The sequence below is a fragment of the Eupeodes corollae genome, chromosome 1 (assembly GCF_945859685.1).
Source record: "Eupeodes corollae chromosome 1, idEupCoro1.1, whole genome shotgun sequence".
NCBI classification, from domain to species: domain Eukaryota; kingdom Metazoa; phylum Arthropoda; class Insecta; order Diptera; family Syrphidae; genus Eupeodes; species Eupeodes corollae.
The window spans coordinates 260,828,088-260,850,223 of NC_079147.1; the positions used below are offsets into that span (position 1 = coordinate 260,828,088).

At 34.8% G+C, this 22,136-nt stretch overlaps 4 protein-coding genes across 4 annotated transcripts; 2 read left to right on the plus strand and 2 right to left on the minus strand.

Moving 5' to 3' along the window:
- The first annotated feature begins 3,032 nt into the window (after positions 1–3,032).
- On the plus strand, positions 3,033–4,011 carry LOC129940340 (uncharacterized). The gene is made up of 3 exons (XM_056048646.1): positions 3,033–3,261; positions 3,328–3,490; positions 3,545–4,011. Exons 1-3 carry the CDS (start codon positions 3,111–3,113, stop codon positions 3,990–3,992), a joined length of 762 nt encoding a protein of 253 aa, XP_055904621.1. The 5' UTR covers positions 3,033–3,110; the 3' UTR covers positions 3,993–4,011.
- Positions 4,012–7,862: 3,851 nt separating this feature from the next.
- LOC129939578 (YEATS domain-containing protein 4) lies at positions 7,863–8,824 on the minus strand. The gene is made up of 3 exons (XM_056047642.1): positions 8,673–8,824; positions 8,114–8,597; positions 7,863–8,055 (listed from the first exon to the last, which is right to left on the minus strand). Exons 1-3 carry the CDS (start codon positions 8,727–8,729, stop codon positions 7,895–7,897), a joined length of 702 nt encoding a protein of 233 aa, XP_055903617.1. The 5' UTR covers positions 8,730–8,824; the 3' UTR covers positions 7,863–7,894.
- A 947-nt stretch (positions 8,825–9,771) lies between these two features.
- LOC129940846 (larval serum protein 1 beta chain-like) lies at positions 9,772–12,519 on the minus strand. Its single transcript, XM_056049350.1, has 3 exons — positions 12,360–12,519; positions 12,137–12,264; positions 9,772–12,076 (listed from the first exon to the last, which is right to left on the minus strand). Exons 1-3 carry the CDS (start codon positions 12,442–12,444, stop codon positions 9,971–9,973), a joined length of 2,319 nt encoding a protein of 772 aa, XP_055905325.1. The 5' UTR covers positions 12,445–12,519; the 3' UTR covers positions 9,772–9,970.
- Positions 12,520–18,852: 6,333 nt separating this feature from the next.
- LOC129942554 (larval serum protein 1 beta chain-like) lies at positions 18,853–21,375 on the plus strand. The gene is made up of 2 exons (XM_056051549.1): positions 18,853–19,114; positions 19,179–21,375. The coding sequence occupies exons 1-2, from the start codon at positions 18,920–18,922 to the stop codon at positions 21,282–21,284; spliced, it is 2,301 nt and encodes a 766-aa protein (XP_055907524.1). The 5' UTR covers positions 18,853–18,919; the 3' UTR covers positions 21,285–21,375.
- Positions 21,376–22,136: the final 761 nt, after the last annotated feature.

Sequence of the window (22,136 nt, forward strand, 5' to 3'; positions counted from 1 at the left end):
AATATTATAACGACGTTTGTTTCACTCAAAAGAGTAATTTTAAAATCAATTAAAAGTTTGTGAAAACAAACTATTATGAAAAAAAACATTTAAGAATAATTAGTTTTACTTTACTTTGCAATGATTTAAAATGTTTGATTATACAGGGACCAGCAAAAAGATCTCCCATATTTTAAAAGGTTAAATAAACAGAAAAATTTTATTGAATTTTATAAATTAAATACTATGCCATTTTACTAAATAAAATAATTACTTAGTTTTAAACATTACCATTTTATCTATAAATAGCTTTAAATATAAACGTCTAAAAATACGGGAAGTTTTTTGCCGGATTCTGTACAATTACGAAAACACTAATAGATCCTGAAAAATTAAGGTTCTGTTTCACGATACAAAACTAAATTTCTGTTAAATTTAATAACTTGCCTGTTAAATTTCACATCCGTCCTTTTCATAAATGTTTGTACTAACTACTTGTAATTATTGCAGTTTTGCAATATTATTAAGGTTTTAACAAACACGAGTTGAGAACAAAATGTAAAATTGTTTATTTTTTACTTGTCTTTGTGTAGCGGTAAAAATCTCTCTAATAATAATCTAATACATTTCTCGAAACTCCTTTCTTCAAATGCACCCTTAAGTCGACTTCGTCAAAAGATTTCATTTAGTTTGTTTTTATTCGAAATCCGTGATTTCTTCATAATGCTGAAAAGAATCTTATCGAATTTATTCTTTCCCGAGGGATATCAAATAGAATATATGTTTTGATTAAAAAAGAAAATCAAATTGTAGCTCGTTACGATAGTACTTTGAATACTATTAACTGTCACCAAATAACTTACTTGACACATTAACTTCTAGTTAAACCTTTCCACTAACTGTGAAATACTAATCGAATTTTATCTGTTGATAAAGTTTCAAGAAGCGGAACTGTGGCCTTATTTTTAAGTTTTCAAACGGACCCTAATCTCATTTTGAAAATGATGTTCACATTTCAACTTTTTGACGTCGCATAATTTTTTCTCGCTGTCAGTATTTCTTTTTCATACTTTAATTTATGTCTAACTTTTTTCTATCATGCATCTCTCTAGCGCAATTTGTGTTTAGGTATTACTTTCTTATGATAAGTCCCTGAGACATCCCGAACATTTTGTACTAAATGTCTATTAGGTTAATTTTCAAGGATTTATATTTAATTAATTTAGCCCGTTTTAATTTAAATTACAACTCTGTTATCGAACATCTGTATAAAATAAACATCTGTATAAATCAAACATAGACAAACAAAATCAAATTAAAATCAAACATACCTGTTTTCCAATTCAGCACTTTATTCAGCAAAAAAAAAAACAAGACTTTCAAACTGTCAAAAACATTAAATTCGACTTTCGAATTTGCAGGCTACATAATTATTAAATAGAATTTAATTATTTTTCTTGTAACTAATGCTATAATGCACTTTTTATTAGTAAAACATAACAAAAAAGGTATACATTTATGCTTCCACGTTTAGCGTTGCGTACTACTGATTGTGTAGTACGTGCATTAATAACTCCTTAAACTAAAAGTTGAAAATAATGCTATTTGGAGTTGCTTTGTTAAGCGGCATATACACACATCAAAATCTCATCAAGCATGTGGGAGCGTTTTTGTAAATTCTTTTTCGAGTTGAATACACACACATCAAGCATGAGGCATCAAGCAACATTTCTTCGTAGATTTTGGATGTGAATGGATGTGCGGATTCTTTGTTAGAAAAACATGAGTGACATGGACGATTGTTGCATAGCTCTGGGACTAGCACTGGCGTTAAAAATGAATAAGACAAATTTGCGGTAAAAGCGGATCTGGATGAAAGAGTGGCTGAAAAAACGAAATCAGTTTACACATGAAAATCTTTCGAATGAACTGAAATTAAGTTCGCCAAGTGACTTTAAAAATTTCGTTCGCATGAACGAGGACACATACAACCAACTTCTAGAAATGATAACACCCAAAATTATCAGAAAAGAAACCGAAATACGAGAAGCTGACCTGTTAGTCAACGTCTGTCAGGGATACATTTGCAGACTTAAAATTCATCAGTGCTATTTCTGAACAGTCTATTGGTCGTATTGTCATGGAAACGTGCAAAGCTATTATTGAAGCTCTTAACGATCATATCAAAGTAAATAAAACTTTATTTTTTCAATGTAAATATTTTTAATTTGTATTATTTTCTCTGTATTTTAAATCAAAATTAGAAATATAATTATTTAAATGACGAAAAATACCTTCAGTACAAAAAAACTTCAGTATTTTGGGGAGAAAACTCCGCTGCCTCCTCTTCCAGCTCTGACGTTAATTCCCATACTTCGATAATGTTTTGTGGCGATACCGAACCCAAGTTTTCATCAGCATATGAAAATTCGGATGCTGAACTCTGTATATTGGGAGATATTATCATTTCTAAAAAAGTCGAACTTCCTGGGCTGATCTGGAATAACTGGCTTGATACGATGTGCTTGGCCTACTCTTATCCTCCATCATGCACGTTAAAAAAAATTCTTCCGAATGAGCTTTTGATGCTCGTATATGCCACTTTAGTTGTTTAAAGCAATTTCAAACCGACCTAATGGCATATTCATATTATAAATAACATACTTTTTATTAAATTTTTGGTTTATATTTATTTAATGACAAAAGATATCATAACTACCCAAGTATTTAGTTATAACATTTTATGTTAACATCTGTTGCACTATTGTCACCGATTGTAAATTTATGTTCCGGTTACTCTCTGATTGTACTTTCATCTATAATTTGAAGCCATTACAAATCCATTGACATTTTCCACTATTCCTTCCTCAGTAAGTGGATAAGCTATTATGAATTTTGGAAATAGAATATTCAATACTTTCTGGAAATACTTTCAGAAAAAACTTAGTGTTATAGGGGTTTAACCAAACTCCTTTATCAAAATCAAATCAAACTCTACTTTAATTTGACAGTAGTTACGCCATTTGACATTTTTCAAACAAACTAACCTTTTGTATTGAATATTTTTATTTATAAACAAAATAATACAAGAATTTCTAAAATCTAAATGATACCTTCACTTTTTACTCAAAATGAACAAATTAAACGCTGCTCAGGTTGAAAAATTAATAACATTGATTAAAGAACATCCGATAATTTTCGACAAGAGTGATAAATATTACAAACATCCAACGAAGAAGGATGAAATATGGCAAGACATATCCGAATCTATAGGCGCTGAGGGTATTTTTGTTTTCGATTGTTTTTGTTTATTGTTGTTTCAATAAAACTTTACAATTTTGCGTATAGAACATGAGTGTAAGACCGCTTGGAAGTCTCTGAGAACCCAGTTTGTTAAGGCCTGCAATAAAAATAAACCTAAATCGAAATCTGGACGGCAGACATCAGGAAAAAAGAATTATAAATATTACCACCACCTTTTATTCCTTAAAGATTCAATTTCGTCAAGAAAGTGAGTGATATAAGCATCATTCCTTTATGTTTCATTTATATTTGGTCTTTATAGGACGAGGCCTAGTAAGGGCGACAAATCTAATGAAAAACCAAATGAGAACTATGATGTTCTTTTATACGACGAAGATACTGAAGTCCAAGAAAGCAAAACCGATGTATTCTTCGAAAATATAAAACAGCCCTCGGTTTCCCATAATAGCACCCCAAGGTCTAGTCCTTCACCATCAGACTCTCCAGACCGTGACAATGATCGTCAAGAAAATAATCTAAATGACACTAAGCACTTGAAAGAATTATTCAATACCATCGTTACAGAAGTTAGGGCGTCGAAAGAAACCAGACCCCAACAAGACGACATAGAAACATATTTTGTTGTTATAGGCAATATGGTTAGGAATGCTAACCTGACGACATTTCAGAACCGACAAATTCAAAAGAAAATTTTCAATTTTGTATCTGATGAGCTTGACAAACTTGAAAACAATGAAACTAATAAATAATGTTATTTTACAAACAAAAGTTGTGGAGAAAGTCAAATTCACTATTTGTAGCGCAGATTAGAAAAGTAAAGAATGTATTCTTAGAAAGTTGTCTGCACGGTTAATGATTCGGTTTAAAAAGTCAAATACAAAAAAGGGATGCTCCTTTACTCTAGATGTCAAATATTTTGTGTGCTATTTACCCCAAAGTTCCGTCAAGTTGAGAGAACGAATTAAATAGGGCAGGTTCAGGTGACAAAAGGGACTTGAAAGTAAGGCAAGTTTCTAGCATCTGATTGGCCAGCTTCCAAAAAAATGCCTTCCAATTAAGGCAACTTTATTGGAAAGTTGTATGAAAAGTAAGTCAAGAAAAATCTCCCTAAGGGGCCAGTTATAGCTTTCAGTAAAATGCATCAGTAAAATTTGAAACAGGAGGAATTTGAAATGTTTTACTGATGAGCGATCATAGCAATCAGTAAATTTACGTCATTAAATTAAATGTCACTTTGAAGTTTCTATTTGAAGAGTTCGTTTTGTTATTCATTTGTTTGTTATCGTTTGTGCTTCTGTGAAATTAAGTTGATCTTATCATGGGTCGTGCAAAAAATAAACAAAATTTATTGATTGCAACAGCTTTGTGTATAATAAATAAAAGATCTTCTCAAAAAATACGACGCTTTCAAGTACACCCGCTTTTCCATGCTCGGAAGATACATGGCGAATATTTTTCACTTATTGAGAGACTCGAGTTGTTCCCAATTAAGTTTTTTGAGTACTTTCGGATGAGCCGTCAGCAGTTCCAGTGTATACTTTTAAAAATTCGAAGTGATATCCAGCCTAGATTTAATTTGTTTCGAAACGATACCATAAGTGCCAAGGAGAAACTTTGTTTGACTTTAAGGTACAAAAATTTATTATTTATTCGTGCCATTTTGTCTGAATACTTTTGGTCGTCTTTGGCATAAAGACACATATGGTTTTTCACTTAAAGTATTAATTTGGTTTCAAACTCTTTTTTTGAAGTCATTTTTGTTATTTTTTTAATTTGTTTTGCTAGGAAAATGTTGTTTACTTTCGATCATAACATCGAGCTTCGCGCCTCAGACAATTTTTTTGCTGTTGCTTTCATCAGTAAAATTTTTAATGATGTGATCGGAACAGCAAAAAATTGAAACACGAACAATAAAACGAAATGGAATTTCTTTTGACTTTTGGCAGTCAGCTGTTCAGTAAAATGAAATTTCATCATTAAAAAAATTAAAATGGATTTATAAATTAAATAAAACTTTAAATGCATTGTTTCTTTTTGAAAAAAATACTTCAATATAGGATTCATCTTATTGCATCAATCTTTTGTTAGAAATAAATCTATAACACGCTCAAAAACTAAAAACAAAAATTTTACTGATGGATTTTACTGATAGCTATAACCGGCCCCTTACTATCAAGTCAAATCAACTTATGTCAAAATGACAACTGATCATGTTTTTTTCATTCAAGTGAAAGCTGAGCTTTACTATTCTATAATTTGTTTATTTTCTGCACAAATCCATTTAATGTTTTCTGTGAAATGACTCCTTGTCAATTTAAAAAATACAAAAGACCAACCGTAATGGACTTGTAGCTTGTCTGGGGAGTGTTTTGTAGACAATTATGTGTTTGGTAGGTCTTGTACTATGAACTCAATGTAGAGGTTTGTGAAGTAAAGTTCGGAATTTGAAATTTATGACACCTGGAAATCTAACTAATTGCATTGGACAAAATGTACGTTTAAAGAATGAACTTGACTGCAAATGAAGTCACTTATTTTGCCTGAACCTGCCCATACACAAAGCTTGACACTTAAAAAAAAAAATAATTTTAGAGTAATTTAGCAAAATAAATAAGGGTTGCATTCTAATGACAGAATCTTTCCAAACATTCTTCAAAATAAGAAAAAGAATGAAGACCAGGAGTGAATTCTTTACTTATTTGTGAAGAACTACAAATTTAAAACACTTAATTTATCCGTCAAATTTGAATAAAAGAGGATTGGGTTCGTTTAAAAAATTTTATAAGAAAACAGACTTATTAACATAAAAATTGATGTTTTAAATTTATCTATTTTTGAAATAAAATTGAATTTAAGCTCAGGTAAGTGATCTACGGTGACGATCATGACACGATGACAAAACTAATGTGAAAGCAACGTATGCAGTAATTTATTGGCGTTTTTCTTTTTTAGTTCAGAGCTGAGAACTGACTAGTGTCTGAGCGAACAGAGAAGAGTTCTGAGCAGAGTATGTTTAGAGCTCTCTGATTTAATTATGAAACAACTTGAGCAATAAACTGTCATGATTTGAAAAACTGTCATAGCGTTGGTCCATTTCACGCCTGAAATAAATTTGATTCATGAAAATGCTATAAGCAATTAGTTTTTTTTCTAAATTATCTTACATTCTCCACTAGAGCGACAAACCTCTTCCGCCATTCTGAACTAAAAAAGATAAACGCCATATATTACATTTTCAACTGCACCGATTTAAGTTTCTTGGCGTCTTTCACATATGGCATATTGTCCAAGTTTTGTCCAAGGCCTGCTAGTAGCCAACTTCACGTTGATGCCGTCTATCTCTTAAAGCAACTAGTCGTTCTATAAGTTAAGTTAAGCGGAAACATGGAGAAACTTTCGGAAATTGATTTTTCATAAATCCATGTCTGTCATGTCAATGCTAAAAGCCTTTGTGAAACCCATGTTTCTATTCATTCGTATAGGGTTTTAATTTTGTATCGTGTACACCACCACGCTGGTTTTTTTTTACTAAACTCTCAAGTGTGGAGGACGTTTGGGAAAGTTTAGTTAAGTTAACTAAAAAAGATAATCTCACAATTAAGCAATTTTTATTTTCTATCCCTGAGCAGGGCACTGAGCTTAAAAAACAAACACTGTTCATGTGTTAAATCGGAGTGTTATGAATGCTTGAATTTCATTACATGAACTACCTTGCATATAGTCAATTTTAGGTTTTAAATATTTGGAAATGGTTGGCTTTGACGTTCGTAACTTATTTCTAAAGAGTTCGATCAATCTCAAGAAGATTTTCTGAAGAGCCATGAAAAAAACAACAGTTGTTTGCTTTGTTTTCCAGTGACAACTTATTCAATTCGGTATCCATATCCATGTTTATAATAATTTTGATTACAAAAACAGCGTTTATCTTTTCTCTGAATATACAAACCGAAATAACATCCTGACTTTTGCAAATTTATAAAACAAACATACCTTTTTACAAACTATGATATTGAAAGCGAAAAGGCAGCATACAAACAAACGGCACTTAAATTACTGTTACGGAATCAACCGGTGGGTGAACAGAACATAAACAACCAACTCAAACTTTTTATTATTTTAGGTATAATTAATTAAGCACATTTTAACTTAAATTCTTTGCCTTTAAACAAAATAAATATTTCGTAGTGATAGAAAAATGGACACGATACATTCATCAGCTATTATTACCTCAACTTCAGATACAAACGATGAAGTTCTAGCGGCAGAGCTAACTCGTATAAATGAAGCAACTTCAAATGCAGCTGAACTGCATTTGCTCCAAGTCGAGCATGCCAAAATACTGTTGCTCCAAGTAAAGGAATCAGTTATTCATGCACGGAAAAAGAATGCACTCGAAATTGAGCAAATGAAACAACTTCATCAATTAAAACTTAAAAAACTTGAAATCGAGATAAAACGAAGTAATTCAAGTGGAGACAAAAATTAAGTTACATTTTTGTTCAGTATTACGCATGTTTTTTTAATTACTTAAAAGAAAGAAATAAAATCTAAGAACCTGATATAAAGGTTTTCTAAAATTTTACATTTTTATTTTGGAGAAAGGAAGTAAAAAAGTAATAGCAAGTTTCTTTTTCAATCACGCTGCGTCAAATTAAGTAATTTGCGTCTTTTGTACTTTAGCCAATTCCGTTTTAAACCTTCCGATAGACTCTCGAGCCAGTTTTAACTTATCCTTCAGTTGTGTTATTTCCGTCTTGACTCGTCCTTTCACTTCGAGGATATTGTCAAGTGTTTTAACTTTTTTGTTTTCAACTGCAAATAAAAACAGAAGTCACGAAAAGTCCTATCAATCGATTAATGCAGAACTTACAGTCTGTGTCATGGACATACGGTCCATTTGTTATTGGCGTTACATTCGTCAAGTAGTGCTGCATTAGTTGGGTGGGCTCCTGGAAGACAATCTCTTCATATTGTTCCGACACCAAGCCTTTCTTACTATCTATAGTCGACGAGGAGATTTCCCCATCGACTATGGGCGACTGGAATAGCTTCAAAATGTGATAACATGTTACCGGACGTTCAGTGGGATCGTGAAAGTAGATTTTTATGACCACTTCGAATTCACCCCATCCAGTTTCGGTAACCTCATATGGTGGCTTAGTCACTATTCGATTAGGATTTGCGTAGCTTTCATGTAGCTTGAAGTGCACCTTCTTCACATAGATGGACATATCCTCATTGAGATAGGGCTTCACATAGACTTTCCACTGATGTGTATGTCCATCTTCTTCTCGTTTCTTTCCAAACGAACGGGCGATGTTGCCATAGACAATAGCTTTCACTATTGTTAAGCCCTATGGTGGTGATGTATGAATTTAATAAACATGGAATAAAATAGCAAATGATTAAAATTGTATAGCTTTTTTTACCTTAACTCTGCCGCCTGAATCTGGGCCGAAATCAGTGGGAATATTTAAACTATTCATTATTGTTCATAGAAATCAAATGAAACTACACAAAAGTAAACAAATTTAGAATTTGTGTTTGACAGCTTATAATTTGGCATATAGAGATGACAGTAAAGTTTTCTTACAACGCGGAAGAATATAAGAATAGGAAATACTGTACAGCGGTTTATTCAAGAAGAAAACATTTAAACCTCGAACTCATTATATGCCCATCTTTTCCCGATTTGGTTTTGTATGCGAGAGATAAAATTCTGGAATCGAATCATAAAAATGTAGTTAAGTATTAGTCTCGACTACTTACAGTTTTTATTAAAGGAATTTGTTTTAATTTAATAAGTCAAGGACCAAAAGTCGTATTTAATAAATTGCTAACAAGTTAGACAGGTGTTAAAGAAATATTGTTTTTTGACAATTTTGTTATGGAAGAAATGTCAAAATTGATGAACTAGAATCTGTAATAGGTCGCATTTATAAAGCTAGTGGCTACGTAGTCAAGGGATTCTGATTGGCTCAATCTAACTACAAAAGTAGTTTAAATTTTCCCTCCGAAGTAGTGTACAAAATTCGGCTACAAAGTTGGTGTAGAATGATTTTGACGTTTAAGAATCAGCTGCACACACGAATTCAAAATGAAATAAATCGTTCAGTAATTAAATACAAATATAAATCATTCAAATTGTGTCTTAAATTTGGTTTTATTGAATCTAAAAACACAAAAGATAAGTTAAAGTTATCGAATCAAAGATGTTTCTTATTCTATATATTTCCATTTGTCAATAATATGACAGTTCCAGATTGACTAGCTTCGTAGTGTAGTTTTGCAGTCACAAAGCTAGTTGAATTTTGACTACGTACGTAGCCACTAGCTTTGTGAATGCGACCATGTTTTTTTTACAAAATCTGTTCAATTAGTCAAATCTTGCCATAATTAGTCAATACAAGTTAGTTTGGTTTTCAAAAGTTAGGCCATTCTCAAGAACCACTAAGTCAATTTAAATTATATTTTTTCTAGGACAAGCTATAAAAAGAAGACATACAAAATCAAAAAGAAAAATCCATATTTTTTAGGTTTTTATAAACTATATACTTTATTTATAGTCTTTTATTCAAATTAAAGCTATTCAAAACAAAAGTCAATACTTAAATTATTCAAAAAAAGAACATTGACTGAAAAAAAATTATCGTATCGTAGGTATCACATTTGCGTAAGTCATGTATTTCAGATGTATGCAGATGTTGTCTCCCAAATTATGAACTCCTTAGTAGTTGTAGTCGAAGTTACCGTAGTTCTCGTATTTCAATGGGTAGTATTTGTCAAGTTTATCCTCGTGGTAGATCTTGACATTCTTGACATACATGTTTGGTACCAAGAATTCTTGATAGTTTTCAATCTTCCTGTCGAATGGATAACCTAATGGACGGTTGTCAGAGTAACGAGCTCCTGAACCGATTCCGCATGTGATCTTGTAGTCGTATGTTGGGACTTGTTGTTGTTCGCTATTGTCTGGGCTGATGACAACAACCAAGCTCATTGGCATACCCTTAACCCAACCACGGGGTAGGGCCAATCTAGCTGGGTATCCGCAGTGAGCCTCACTGATTCCATATGGCAGTTCTTGTTTACCTTCGTATGCCAACATAACGTACTTGTACAATTCGGTGTAGGTTGTTTGATCGTTGGTGTTGTAGTAGATGTCCTTTGAGTTGCGCTTGATGATGGTTTCTCCAGCGGGCAATTCGTAGTTGAAGATGTCAATTTCCAAGAAGTTCTGACGGTTGCTCAATAGATCGATCTTTTGGCCGTTTTGGTCGAATTCGGGGGCAAGGTAGGTACGGATAACGACCTTCTTGGGGGCATCAGATTGGACCTTGATGTTGTAGTTGTATGGGATGTGGTTCAAACGCATTTGGCGGGCCAACAGGGTCTTGTCCCACACGAGTTTTCCATCGGCAAATACCATTTTCTCGTTCAACAAGTTGGTCATATCGAGATCGACCAAGTCGAAGTATGTTTTCAGTTCGCTCACTTCAACATCTTGGATCTTGACACCGGGAACGTTGAGTTCTTCACGTTTGTATGATGGCAGGTTGTTCTTGAATTTATAGTAAACTTCAACAATACGCTTGAAAATCTGGTAAGAGGCAGGGTCACGTAGCATGGTTTCGTAGTTTTGGAGTGCGTGAGGTTGGACAATGAATGCTCCATATTTGTCACCACTGAAGTAGGCATTGGTAAGGGCATACCAGTGTCCGAAGATGTTCTTGTCGAGGATATCAACGTTGCCTTGCATCAAGCTGCCAATGTAATCAATTGCATTGGGACTGGAAAGATCGATTTCAACGCCTGTGCTGGTGACGTATTTGCCAGTGTCAATAATGTCCATGACTCTGCGGTGAACAGAAATTACGCGGAGAGCTAGGTCCATGTTCAAATTAGATTGCAAGTCGTAGTAGTTCTTCCTGTATGAGAACCCGTTTCCATTGTAAGCAATTAATTGTGGATCGTAACCGGCCTTGACTGTTCCGTACATTGAAAGTTCACCAATTTGTCCCAAACCGTTTGAAAGACGTTCCATGTAGTAACGAGCCAAAAGTTGTTGCACATTGTAGATCCATAATTCTCCACGACGGTCCTTGTTCAAACCATATTCTTCACCATTGAGAATGTCAGCGTAGTCCATGTTCAAGTAGTACCAGTAAGCGTTCAAACCAGCATCTTCAGTGAAGTAGCTCAATTTGGATTCTTCGTTAAAGATTCCGATGTCACGGGTGTAGTCAACTGGTAGATAGTAAGCTTCAACATCCTTCAAAATTTCCTTGTATTTCGGGTTGTTAATCAACTCCTGGATGTTGTTACGGAGGAAAGTCTTTTCTTCAGTGTAGAATTTCTCTTCCAAACCCATCAATTTCCACCATTGCCAGGTCTTCCAGTCCTTCAAGTAGAATTGTTTGGAGTTTTCAACATTTGTTTCTTGTTCGTAGATGGATTTAAGTTCCTTTTCGAGCATGATTCTCCTGTTGTAAACATCAGAATCGAATTTCTCGGCCTGGTAGACGGATTTAGCGTTGAGGTGCAATTGTGGGAAGATTTCAAAGATGGATGGGAGGATGAGCCCCTTCATGTCTGGGCGATGGATGACAGCAAGGGTCAAGGCGTAGACGAACATACCTTCGTTGACATTCAAACGAGCCCATGCGATGTTTTGCACCAATGTCTCGTAGTCCTTAGCGTAGTAGAAGAAGTTGAAGAGTCCAAGAGCTTGTTGAGAGTGAATCTTTTGAACAGCACTGAAGTATTCTCCCTTGGGAAGAAGACCACCAACCTTGTACGTAGCATAGAACTGGCTCATGGAGTTATCATATTTCTATGAGGAAAAATAAGTTCAGTAAAGTGAAATGAATCAGATATTTAACTTAGGAATTACCTGGTATTTTGACGTATCATTGTTGAGCTTGCCACCAAGTTTGATGTATTCTTCAAATTGAAGAGGGTCCTCCACACGGTACAAAATCTCAAACAAGAACTTTTGCTTCTCCAAGTAAGCCTTGTCAACTATTAAAAAATTGAAATAAAACTCAAGTTAGTGTTAAGTCTGTTTGTTGTTCGAGAAGTTTGACCAAATAACAGATCAAAGAAACAGTACTTACCGACATAAGATTGGTTCTTGGGAACGTTAGCCGCATTAAGGCCAACGATGACCACGCAGGCTAAAATTGCGAGAGTTAATTTCATTATGATTTTTTTGTTGCCGATCCTATTGATGCAAGATTCGTTTGCCGATGCCAACTGTCTAGAAATCTGAAATACCGGCGTCTTTTATAGTAATTCCCGAACTTCAGATCAATTATTCTACATAAATGGAGGTGGTGATAAGCTTGTTTTTTGTTTCACTATCTGCTGTAGGTCTTCTTGAATTTTAATTGCACTGCGATTTTTTTTTTTACTTGAATTTCAAAGGAAGGTTTCCTTAACTTGTTATCAAAATTATATTAATAAATAAATATTATGCTCTTGTATTTTTAATGACTGCGATAGATATTTTTGAAAATAAATTGTGTAGATGGACATCTGCTTCACAACCTTTATGTTATTTTTAATTGTCTACGAAAAAAGGAACACAAACAATTTTTTTGGATTTATTTAATCAATGGTTAACGATATCAAATTGAAAGTGCAATTCTCTTGCTCTATTTGTTAGGCTCAGGTTTATTGAATGGATTTTTTCAATGTCTACATTTTTTTACTATTGGAAATGTGTAAGATGGGAAGTTTAATGGTGCATTTGAATAACCTGTAGGTAACTTCCGGAAGAAGCTAACCTTTGAAATGATTTAGACATTCATTCTTAGTGTCTGCTAATTGTGAATTTTGTACATATATGATGAAATAAACAATTGGCATTAGGTTTTGGTATTATCTCGATTTGTTAAAAGTAACATTATGTTTTATTTAAAGTATGGGGAAAAATGAGGCATGTTTCCCTTTAGAAGTTAATCAATTTTAGTAAAGAAACTTCAAATTTCTAAGCAAAAAACTAACTAGGATAAGGGTGTGAAGCCTCATCCAGTAAGACACTAATATCTATTTGGTGTTCTTCAGATAATTTTGTGTAAATTACATAAGTGCTTTGATAATTCTACTGGCGTCAAGCAAGGTTGCGTCCTCACTACGCTTCTTTTTATTTTATATAATATACATGATATCGTATAACCTATTTTGTGAAAAAAGGCGTAATCATAAGAGGGACAAATCTTCTAGGACTGAGGTTCGCATGTGATATAGTTTTTTTTTAATAATTCAGTCAGCCACTGAGAGAAGATGGCAGGCATATTATTGAAAAATAATCTTTTAGAGCCTTTTTAATTCTTGTGTTTTGGATATAGCGCGTGGGAGAAAGTTACACAGTCGGACTGAGTATAAGGAGCATAAGTCCCTAAGAGTCTTTTATTACCTTTAACCTAAATGGGAAGTAACTAGGTTAGGTTAGGTTAGAGTGGCTGTCTAGATATCATTGACACACGTAGACCTCAAGGGTCCATTGTGATACCACTAATGAGGTTACTCATGGGAGAGTAATGAATTTAAACAAACCATTTTGTGCTTTTAATAAAGTTAGAGAGACGTTTTGTGTCAATATTTGCCAGTTCACTGGTATTATCGAAGAAGGGATTACCGAGAAAGTAATTCCTTCTAATGGAGAGTGCTGGACATGTACATAGAAGGTGTTGGACTGTTTCCTCTTCCTCCTCGTCCATGCAGCTTCTACAGAAGTCATTTGTGTAGACCCCTAGCCTCAGAGCATGTCTACCTATGAGGCAGTGTCCCGTTATTACTCCAATTGTAGAGCTTATACTTTGTCTGCTTAGTGATATCAAGCCTTTTGACCGCTTTAAGTCAATACTTGGCCATATTTGCTTGGTTGCCAGGCAGGTGGTACTTTGTGACCATCTAGTATTTGTTGTTTCTAAAGCATATTGCTTGAGAAGATATTTGCATGTAGCAAGTGGTGTTCCTATGTTATGTTTTTGTCTAACATAAGGCAGAAGTGTTCCGTTTTTGGCGAGCTCATCGGCTTTGCAATTTCCCGGAATGTCTCTGTGGCCCGGCACCCAAATGAGGTGAATGTTAAACTGTTCCGTCATCTCCTTCAGAGATGATTGACAATCGTGGACTGTTCGAGAGTTTGTGGAGACAGACGCGAGAGATTTAAGAGCGGCTTGGCTGTCCGAGAAGATTCGTATATCCTTACAAGATATAACGTTTTCTTTGAGCCAGGATAGTGCTTCTTTAATCGCCATTACTTCTGCCTGGAATACACTACATTGATTGGGAAGTCTATAGGATAGACTGAGATTCAGTTGTTCTGAAAAGATACCACTTCCAACTCCGTGATCGGTCTTTGAACCGTCAGTGTAGAAGTGTACCGCATCGTCTTCCAGCGGTCCCTCTTCTTCCCACTAACTAACTATAAAGTCTTTCGAAGAACTGCATTCCTATGTTACAGAGTTCAGGTTTGGGAATTTAAATAAATAATAAATACATTTTTTTTGGGGACTGGTTCTACCAGATATTATAAATTCAGAAAGTGCGTGGGTAAAGAAGTTTAATAAACTAGCAAACGAATGCTTAGCTACATACTTCTAGAATACTAGCCTACGAAAACCCTGATTCGCTTAAAAACAAAATTTGAAAATTTAAAGAATAAATTAGGGTCTTAGATCTATATACAGACGGAGCTCACTAAGCTTAACCATTTGTTTAATCACAAAACTTATTTTTTAGCTAAAATATGCAAAGGAAGAAGTGAAATCATACAAGGTTGAGCTACGTTACACACTGGCTGGAGTACCAATTTTTGTGAATTATGTAGTTTTAAAAATAGAGGAGCAAATTGAGTCATTAATTCAGTGTGCAGTACTTTTATTTGTATTCTTATTATTCTTCTATATGTGGCACAACTATCGGGGAAAAGTTCCAACGTTGCCGCATAACACGCATCTATAGTTACGAACACACCCCTAATACGCCCGACTCATTGACATACTATACATGAACTGCTAGCAGCCAACTTGACGATGATTCCACTTTTAACGGACAAAACACTAGCGCAAAGAGGGCTATGTGGAAAAATTGTGTAACATTTACATTCTATACTCACAGCGCACAGCCTGCTTTTGCTTCATTTTGCAAGAACTGTCAAAATTTTTCAATAACATACAAAAAAAACAAAACATGGCATCGTCTGTCTTTAACTAGATGTCAATACTTTCTACGTCAGAAAAAGCTTATCTCAACTAAATATAAACAGATGTCGCTAAATATTTCATAACTTTTGTTGCCACTATGTCTGAAACGGCTTGTGTAGCTAGTTTGAAGTTCACACCACTAGCAGTCCATGTATAGTATTTCAATGGCCTGACTATATCTAGCGGGTGTTTTTTTGATTTTCAATCTGGCAGCATTCTTTTCGGAGTCAGTCTTTTTGACAGATATCACTTGGTTATTGCTTCGTTTTGTTTGCCATTTCGTAAATGAATAGATTGGCTCCTGAACAAAACTACTAAAAAATACTGCCAAATTTTGTTCGGTTAAAAGTTTCCAAAAGTAAAAATATGAATACTATAATGGCAGCCCAGTTTATTTCTATTTCGATATAATAAATTGACTTATCACTTTAATGGCTGTGGCTGAAACACAAACACGTTTCAGCTTTGGCTTCGCCTGACTTTTATGGCTCAATCACAAACATGTTTCAGCTTCGGCTTCACCTGACATTTACGAGTTCGGCCATAGGAATTCAATTCACCATAACGCAGACGAAGCTGAAGCGTGTTTTTGATTCAGCCTTAACACGCTCCAGCATTGGATTCGCCTGACGTTTACAAGTTCAGCCATACGTATTCAATGCACGCTATCACAATACAGCTTTGACCTCACGTTACGTTTAACAATCGTAAGGAAAAGAATGTAATCTTACGTAATGTGACTCCAAACGGAACCTTTAGTTCAAATTTGCTGAATATTCGCTTTGTCTGACAGCTCAACAGCTATAAAAATGCAACAAACAAACTACATTTGCTTTTGGAGGGATCGCATTGTTTATTATAGGCTGTGTAAGCTACTTCCGCTATAAATTAAACTTGTTTTCAAAACTCATGTTTTTTACTTCGCAAAAAATCAAAACAAACTTTTGAGAAAAAATAACAGCTGCTAATGACAATAGTTGCATTTTAGAAACGTCATATTGGAAATTTCATTCAAAGCAACCTCGAAGCATGCCCATTATAACGCAGACGAAGCCGAAGCTGAAGCGTGTTTGTGTTTCAGCCATAACTAGTTTATCAATTCCGATGCTACAAATCTCACCTTGAAATCAGGTGATTAAACTGCAAGTTTCCAAATTGTGTAATTAGATAATAATGTACCTCTTGTAGTTTTGAAAAGGAGAATAATTCTCACAGAACTCAAAATAAGTTTGGTCTCATGACACATTTTCGAGTCACCACTTAACCTAGGCCATAGTGTTCGGGGTTAAAATAAGACAATAAGCCTATTCGGTCAGACCTTTTACTATGTTATGAATTGCCATAAAAAATATGAGTTACCACAAAAAGAATTGAGTTATTTGGTCTATTTATCTATTGTAAGAGTTTCTAAAAAAACTGATTCCGCATTCGGCTACAACATTTTACAAATACCATCCAAAAGGAATGTTTCTCTAAATCAAAGCATACTTGATTAGTTGAATCTAAAAGTTTTAACATTGAGATGAACATCTTTACTATTAAGACTTACTAGTTTACTGTGACGCAACGTTAAGCAACCAACTGAGCTCCATCTGCTTCGGTTTTTAAACGATTTAAAGAAGACATCTGTGAACATTCATACGCCACCTGTGATATATTTATTTTGTCAACCCTAAGAAAATATCCGTGATTTTGAATTGAAAAAGCAAATATTTTGACATATGTGAACAATTTCTTACAACGTTGGTCCTTTTTTTTTTAGGTTAAATTAAAGTTTTTATTTGCGTTTCACATTTTAGAAAACTTGAAACTTCGTTTGTATTAATGAAAGCTTTTCAATTGTCATACTTTTGAAAGCATTTGTAAGTAGGCTTCTGCTTAACCTATAGTCGTTAACTTTAGTTGTTTTTTGTTTTAATGGCATTCACTCCCCAAAGTCATGCTTCGTTATTTCGAAATTACCTTTTATTACTTATATACTCATAAATCATAAATTGCCCAAAAGTGCTTAGATTTTATAATAGCAAAATATACGTTTTAATAAAATGTCTGTTCAAACGTTTCTTAGATTTCATTGCAAGGACTAACGATTCAGTTTCACATGTTTGCTAACTATGACGTTTCTGGTAACATTATCATACAAAATTAAAAGTTCACATGATTATATGACATTTGGAACAATTAATTGGCGGATCTGACAATCGTGTGAACTTAGCTTAAGACTTTACAATAACCAATTCTTTTTTATGGCTAATGGCTCAATCACAAACACGCTTCATCTTCGTCTGCGTTATGGTAGGCCTGCTTCGAGGTTGCTTTGAATGACATTTCTATTATTTCCTCCAAAGAGCAAATATTTTGTTTGTTGACATTTTGTACAGCTGTTGATCTGTCAGACAAAGCAGGGGTTCAGATAGTTGAACTAGAGCTTCCGTTTGGAGTCACATTACGTTCTTTTCCTTACGATTGTCAAACAGAACGTAAGGTCGAAGCTCCATGCATTGAATTCCTATGGCTGAACTCGTAAACGTCAGGTAAAGACGAAGCTCAAGCGTGTTTGTGTTTCAGCCATAAAAGTGAAAATTAAAATGTAACTTGAAGCTGTAGAAAACCGTAGTTATCTCGAATTTGCAAACTATACAAATGATTTGTTTGTAAATGTTTAAACTGAAAGCGAAAAAAAATGCATTATGTTAACTTATTGTGAAAGTGCTTATTTTGCTGAAAAGTTAGTTTATCCATGAAATTAATTATCGTTTTATTTTTTACTTACATCTGTAAGAGTAAAATAGTATTCATAAAATGACAGTAAGGACGGTTAATCAAAAAATATTTGATAGATATGATAGATATTCTAATTCCCGTCAAGACTTAAATTGGCACCAAACTTCTTTATGAGTTAAGTTAAGTTAAGTACTTTAAAAAGAATGCATACATTTTGAGTCCTTTCAAATTGTTTAGAATCCTAAACCTATAAACAATTTTGTCCTTCAACAATGGAAATTAACATTACGGTTATCATCACCACTATATCAGCAAATATAATTTATAACAATGTTTATTTCATTAAACAATAATAAAGGTCTGACCTTTAACATTCGCCAAAACGTTTAAGTTTTCAACAATTAAAATGATAACACGATTAACTTCTTGTTGACGCCAATATTTTTATTAAATAATTTATTAACTTAAAAAAACATTTAACATAGACCACAAAACAGATGCAACGATTTGAGAGAAAGAAGGTCAAGTATCATGATAGCACTATCATTAATAGCATTTCATCAAATTTTCGAAAAAAAGTACAACAATAATAATTGTATGTCGAGCTTATCACACCTTCGAAATAAGGTATGAAGTCAGATGGCACCTATAAAAGATCTTTAGGTTGGTCGATTTGCATCAGTTGGGATTTGGCTAGCAAAACAAAGCAAAGCTCAGGAACAACAAGATTAGAAACAATGAAATTGACCCTCATAATTTTAGCTTGTGTGGCTGTCATCGGCCTCAAGGCTGATGCTGTCCAAAAGGATATGGCTTATTTGGAGAAGCAAAAGTTCTTATTCGAGATCTTGTACCGTGTGGAAGATCCTCTTCAATTTGAAGAATACATCAAACTTGGTGGAAATCTAAACAATGATTCGTCGAAATATCAGGTGAGTTCCAAACAAAAAAACTCTTGTATCACTTAATTTTACTCAATTCATTTCGTCCTTACAGAAATACGACAACTTCATGAGCCAGTTCTATGCTACGTACAAGGTTGGTGGTCTTCTTCCCAAAGGAGAATACTTCAGTGCTGTGCAGAAAATTCACGCCAATCAGGCTTTTGGACTTTTCAACTTCTTCTACTACGCTAAGGACTACGAGACACTGGTGAAAAACATCGCATGGGCTCGTATGAATGTCAACGAGGGTATGTTCGTCTATGCCTTGACACTTGCCGTCATCCACCGTCCAGACATGAAGGGCCTCATTCTTCCATCAATCTTCGAAATCTTCCCACAACTGCACCTTAATGCCAAATCCGTCTACCAAGCTGAGAAATTCGACTCTGATGCCTACAACAGGAGAATCATGCTCGAAAAGGAACTTAAATCCATCTATGAAAAAGACACAGTTCTGGAAAACTGCGATCATTTCTACTTGAAGGACTGGAAGACCTGGCAATGGTGGAAATTGATGGGTTTGGAAGAGAAATTCTACACTGAAGAAAAAACTTTCCTCCGAAACAACAGTCAAGAACTAATGAACGACCCCAAGATGAAACAATTGTTGAAGGATGTTGAAGCTTACTATCTACCAGTTGACTACACCCGTGACATCGGAATCTTAAACGAGGAATCCAAATTGAGCTACTTCACTGAAGATGCTGGTTTGAACGCTTACTGGTACTACCTGAACATGGACTACGCTGACGTTCTCAGTGGCCAAGAATACAGTTTGAACAAGGACCGTCGTGGAGAATTATGGATTTTCAATGTGCAACAACTTTTGGCTCGTTACTACATGGAACGACTTTCAAACGGTTTGGGAGAAGTGGGTGAATTTTCAATGTACGGAACTGTCCAGACGGGCTACGATCCACAATTGGTTGCTTACAATGGAAAAGGATTCAATTACAGAAAGAACAACTTCAACATGATGTCAAACCCGGACATGGACTTAGCTATTCGTTTGATTGCTATTGACCGTAGATTGGTTGATATGATTGACAGAGGCAAGTACAACACCAGCAATGGCGTAGAAATCGATCTCAGCAGCCCAAAATCTATTGAGTACATTGGTAGTTTGATGCAAGGAAACGCAGATGTTTTGGACAAAACCTTCTTCGGACATTTTTATCCTCTTCTTAACGTCTACTTGAGTGGAAGTCATGTTGGAGCGTTGAATATCCAGCCTCACGCACTCCAGAACTACGAAACCATGCTACGTGACCCACTTTCGTACCAGATCTTCAAGAGAATTGCTGACGTTTACTACAAATTCAAGAACCAACTGCCTTCATACAAACGTGAGGAACTTAACGTTCCCGGTGTCAAGATCCAAGATGTTGAAGTAAGCGAATTGAAGACATATTTCGATTTGGTCGATCTCGATATGACCAACTTGTTGAACGAGAAAATGGTATTTGCCGATGGAAAACTCGTGTGGGACAAGACCCTGTTGGCCCGTCAAATGCGTTTGAACCACATCCCATACAACTACAACATCAAGGTCCAATCTGATGCCCCCAAGAAGGTCGTTATCCGTACCTACCTTGCCCCCGAATTCGACCAAAATGGCCAAAAGATCGATCTATTGAGCAACCGTCAGAACTTCTTGGAAATTGATATTTTCAGCCATGACTTGCCCGCTGGTGAAACCATCATCAAGCGTCAATCAAAGGATACCTATTTCAACACCAACGACCAATCCACTTACACCGAGCTTTACAAGAACGTTATGATGGCATACGAAGGCAAACAAGAGTTCTCATATGGAATCAGTGGTGCTCATTGCGGATACCCATCCAGATTAGCCCTGCCTCATGGTTGGGTTGAGGGCATGCCAATGCAGTTATTCTTCATCATCAGTGAAAGCAACATCGAATCACAAGGGGTCCCCAGTTTTGATCCTAAGACCTCATGTGGTATTGGGGGAGGAGCTCGTTACGTAGACAATCTTCCCTTGGGTTATCCATTCGACCGGAAGATTGAAAACGTTCAAGAATTCTTGGTACCAAACATGTTCTTCAAGAACGTTAAGATCTACCATCAGGACAAACTCGAAAAATACTACCCAATGAAGTATGAAATGTACGGAAACTTCGACTACAACTATTAAGAAAAATCAAGATGAAAAACAAATTTAAGCAAATGTGATGCATGTCAAGAGTCTCTTAGAATAAATGTACATATACATATATACAATATAATGATTGTGTCTTCTTAATTTTGAAAACAGACCCAAGTTCTGGTACTTTAATTTTTTCATATGAAGTTGTCGGTCCTTTTCACTTAATAAAAAAATGACAGATTTTTAGAGCAATGGAACGGACGCCTGATATAACTGTTACAACCAAAATCAAACTGTAATTTATGTTTGCATTATGAAACTGCATTACCTACATACCGACTTGAGTTAGCACCCAAGAGTAGGCTCTAGTTTCGAAAAACTCTCAACAAAATCTTTAAATTCGAAAAGTGAGCTTCTACTGTCATTTTAAGAATAATAACAATTTCAACTGCCAAAATTTGGAAAGTATTTCAAGCTTTTGAAATAGTGGTTCATTTCCAATCCAACCCACATGTGTCAGTTCACGATTTTCTTGGAATCAGTGATTTAAATAAATAAATATTTTTTTTACCAACAAATTTACTTTAACTTTATAGGCTTTTCACACTAAACTCAAAACCGGGTTTTCGGCAAAAAGTTTTCGAAAACCCGAAAATAGTTCACACCGAAGATTTACACGTTTTCATTTGACATTTAAATTTGTTTAACACCGGCTGTCAAATTTTGTATTGATGAAAAAATTTGTGAGTAAAAAGTTTTGTTCTTCTCAAGTTATTTGTGAAAATAAAATAACTACTGCTTCTGTTGGCCAAATGTGCCTTCAAAATCGCTATATATTGTGGTCGTCCGACTATTAGGCGGGGTTGAGAAGATTCTGGACGATTTTAGTTTGAGCGCTGA